The sequence below is a fragment of the Egretta garzetta genome, unplaced genomic scaffold, assembly GCF_000687185.1.
Source record: "Egretta garzetta isolate BGI_Z169 unplaced genomic scaffold, ASM68718v1 scaffold703, whole genome shotgun sequence".
NCBI lineage: Eukaryota > Metazoa > Chordata > Aves > Pelecaniformes > Ardeidae > Egretta > Egretta garzetta.
Window position 1 is genome coordinate 21153 of NW_009259048.1, and position 713 is coordinate 21865.

Below are 713 nucleotides of genomic sequence, written 5' to 3' on the forward strand. Positions count from 1 at the left end.
TCCCATGCCCCGGGGTTTGCTCCCCCCCATGCCCCGGGGTTTGCTCCCCCCATGCCCCGGGCTTTGCTCCCTCCATACCCCGGGCTTCGCTCCCTCCCTTGTCCCGGGCTTTGCTCCCTCCCTTGCCCCGGGGTTTGCTCCCTCCCTTGTCCCAGGGTTTGTTCCCTCCCTGCCCCAGAGTTTGCTCTCTCCTTGCCCTGGGGTTTGCTCCCACTCCCTTGCTTCCTCCGATCCATCTCCCCATCCCTTTGCAGGGGGTGGGTGCCCTGAGCACCCCTCAGGCCCCCCCAGCACCATGCTCTCCCCCTTCCCAGGGACCCCAGCTCCCTGCAGATGGGTGTGCTGGGGAAGCGCCTGCTCCCCGTCCCCATCGGGGTCCTCACCTGTAGGTCGCCACTTCCAGGCTGAGGGACATCTTGAGGTGCATGAGCTGCTGCCTGTCCTCCAGCACCTGGGCGATCTGCACCCGCAGGGTCTGCTTCTCCTGCTCCAGGGCCTCCATCGCCAGCTGCAGGCAGCACGGGATGGGGGTGGGGGGTCAGGGACCCTGCCTGAGCCCTGCCTGTCCCCACCAGACGTGGGACTGTGCCCGTGGCTCCCACTTCCACCCAGGACCCTTCGGGATGCTGTGGGGTCCTGGGCACTCAATTTTAGCTTGGGGGGAGGGGGGCTGAGGATGGGGAGAGGGGGACGAGGAGAGGAGAGGGGCTGGG

At 67.6% G+C, this 713-nt stretch overlaps 1 protein-coding gene across 1 annotated transcript in view; it reads right to left on the bottom strand.

Moving 5' to 3' along the window:
- The window catches only part of NES (nestin), a 15347-nt gene that overhangs the window by 12693 nt on the left and 1941 nt on the right, over positions 1-713 (bottom strand). The window contains exon 3 of the mRNA XM_035890667.1: positions 384-508. Within this exon, the coding sequence (XP_035746560.1) occupies positions 384-508 (125 nt within the window). The remainder of the gene's footprint in view (positions 1-383; positions 509-713) is intronic.